This window comes from Salpingoeca rosetta, assembly GCF_000188695.1.
Source record: "Salpingoeca rosetta unplaced genomic scaffold supercont1.21, whole genome shotgun sequence".
Lineage (NCBI taxonomy): Eukaryota > Choanoflagellata > Craspedida > Salpingoecidae > Salpingoeca > Salpingoeca rosetta.
The window spans coordinates 1,109,259-1,110,896 of NW_004754913.1; the positions used below are offsets into that span (position 1 = coordinate 1,109,259).

The following is a 1,638-nucleotide window of genomic DNA, read 5'->3' on the forward strand; positions in this document are numbered from 1 at the left end:
ACACACACACACACATGCACACACTACACACACACACACACACACACACACACACACACCACCACACACTCACACACGCCATCACACACATGCATGCAGAGCCGAGCACAATCCCGATTGATACGTGGGCACCCGGGTCAGTGCCTGTGGTGCAGGTGCCCATGGAGGAAGTGGCTCGCTCCGCACTTGCCACGCCCATTGCCGATGCAAACTACGCCCCGTCGGAGGCCGGCGAGCGCGGTGCGATATCACCGCTGCCCGGGTCACTTGCCGCGTCGCCTGCGACGTCGCCCAAGCGCGGCGGCGGCGGCGGTGGCGGTCGCACACGCAGCCGTCGATCGAGGACCAGCGCCAGTAGCGGGATGACGGGTGTATCCGGGGGGCTTGCGAGCGCTGATGTCGTCGCCCGCGCACGCGACGCACACGCACGTGCAGCAGCACGCAAGGCGCAACAACAACAACAACAACAACAACAACAACAACAACAACAACAACAACAACAACAACAACAACAACAACAACAACAGGAGGAGGAAGCGGAGCAACAGCAACAGCAACAGCAGCAGCACGGGCGTGGTGATGGTGGTGATGGTGGTGGTGGCGAGCGGCGGCAACGTCCAAAGTCTGGGCGATCCAGGGCAGCTGGTGGTGGCGATGTGGACAGCTCGCGACGAGCGCGGGCAGCTGTATCCGCGCCACCGCGACCAGCACCGCTGCCCACACCGCACGAACACAACAGGCCAGACACAACGGCAGGGACCACAGAAGCAGTGAGTTAATGCATGTGTGCGTGCGTGTGCGTGCGTGCTTGTCTGTGCCTGTCACTGTGTCTGTGTCCGTGTCTGTGCCTCTGTGTATCTGTGGTTCTGGCCGTTTGTGTGTTGGTGTGGCTGCGTCTGCCTATCCGTGTTGGTGTCGTGTGCCAAAACCAGGCGGCACCCCTCACCTTTCCTCCCCACCACCACCACCACCACCACCACCACCACCACCATCGCTCGCTCGTTGGCTGTGCAGGGGCGCGCGGTGCCCAAGCCGCCGCCGCCTGTTGCTGCTGGCGGCGGCCGGGTGTCGTCGCGTGCGCGATTGCGGCGCCACGTCCAGCCCGCCACCCCCTTTGAAGGGAACCAGCACCCCGTCCTCCCAGGTATCGGCCAGAAGCAGCAGCAGCAGCAGCAGCAGCAGCAACAGCAACAGTCGGTGTCGACAAACTCATAGCGCTTGCAATGCGTGTGTGTGTGTGTGTGTGTGTGTGTGTATGTTTGTGTGTCCGTGTGTCTGTTTGTCTGTGTGTGGGGGGGGGGTTGCGTGTATCCGCCACTGTGTTTGTTGATCATCGTCGTTGTAACAGAAAGAGGGATGACTTGGTAGAGGCAACATGTGTTACCAGCCCTGCCTTGCTCCCCCTCCCAATTTCCTTCATCAATATTCCATGTCTGCTTGTCGTCATCTGACAACACACTGCTACGTTCATGTCGACCCGTCAAACCTGTACATATGCATCCTCAGAGTAAATAACGGTCACCGTGTGCATGTGCATACCTGTGTCAGCCAGAGACCGTGTGTGTGTGTGTGTGTGTGTGTGTGTGTGTGTGTGTGTGTGTGTGTGTGTGTGTGTGTGTGTGTGTGTGTGTGTGTGTG

General features: G+C 59.9%; 1 protein-coding gene across 1 annotated transcript in view; it reads left to right on the forward strand.

Moving 5' to 3' along the window:
- PTSG_08248 (uncharacterized protein) overlaps positions 1-1,215 on the forward strand; it is a gene marked incomplete at both ends in the record, with an annotated part of 2,328 nt that extends 1,113 nt beyond the window's left edge. Inside the window, 3 exons of the mRNA XM_004991217.1 lie at positions 100-371; positions 528-770; positions 1,015-1,215. Coding sequence (XP_004991274.1) covers positions 100-371; positions 528-770; positions 1,015-1,215 — 716 coding nt within the window. The remainder of the gene's footprint in view (positions 1-99; positions 372-527; positions 771-1,014) is intronic.
- Between the last annotated feature and the right edge of the window lie 423 nt (positions 1,216-1,638).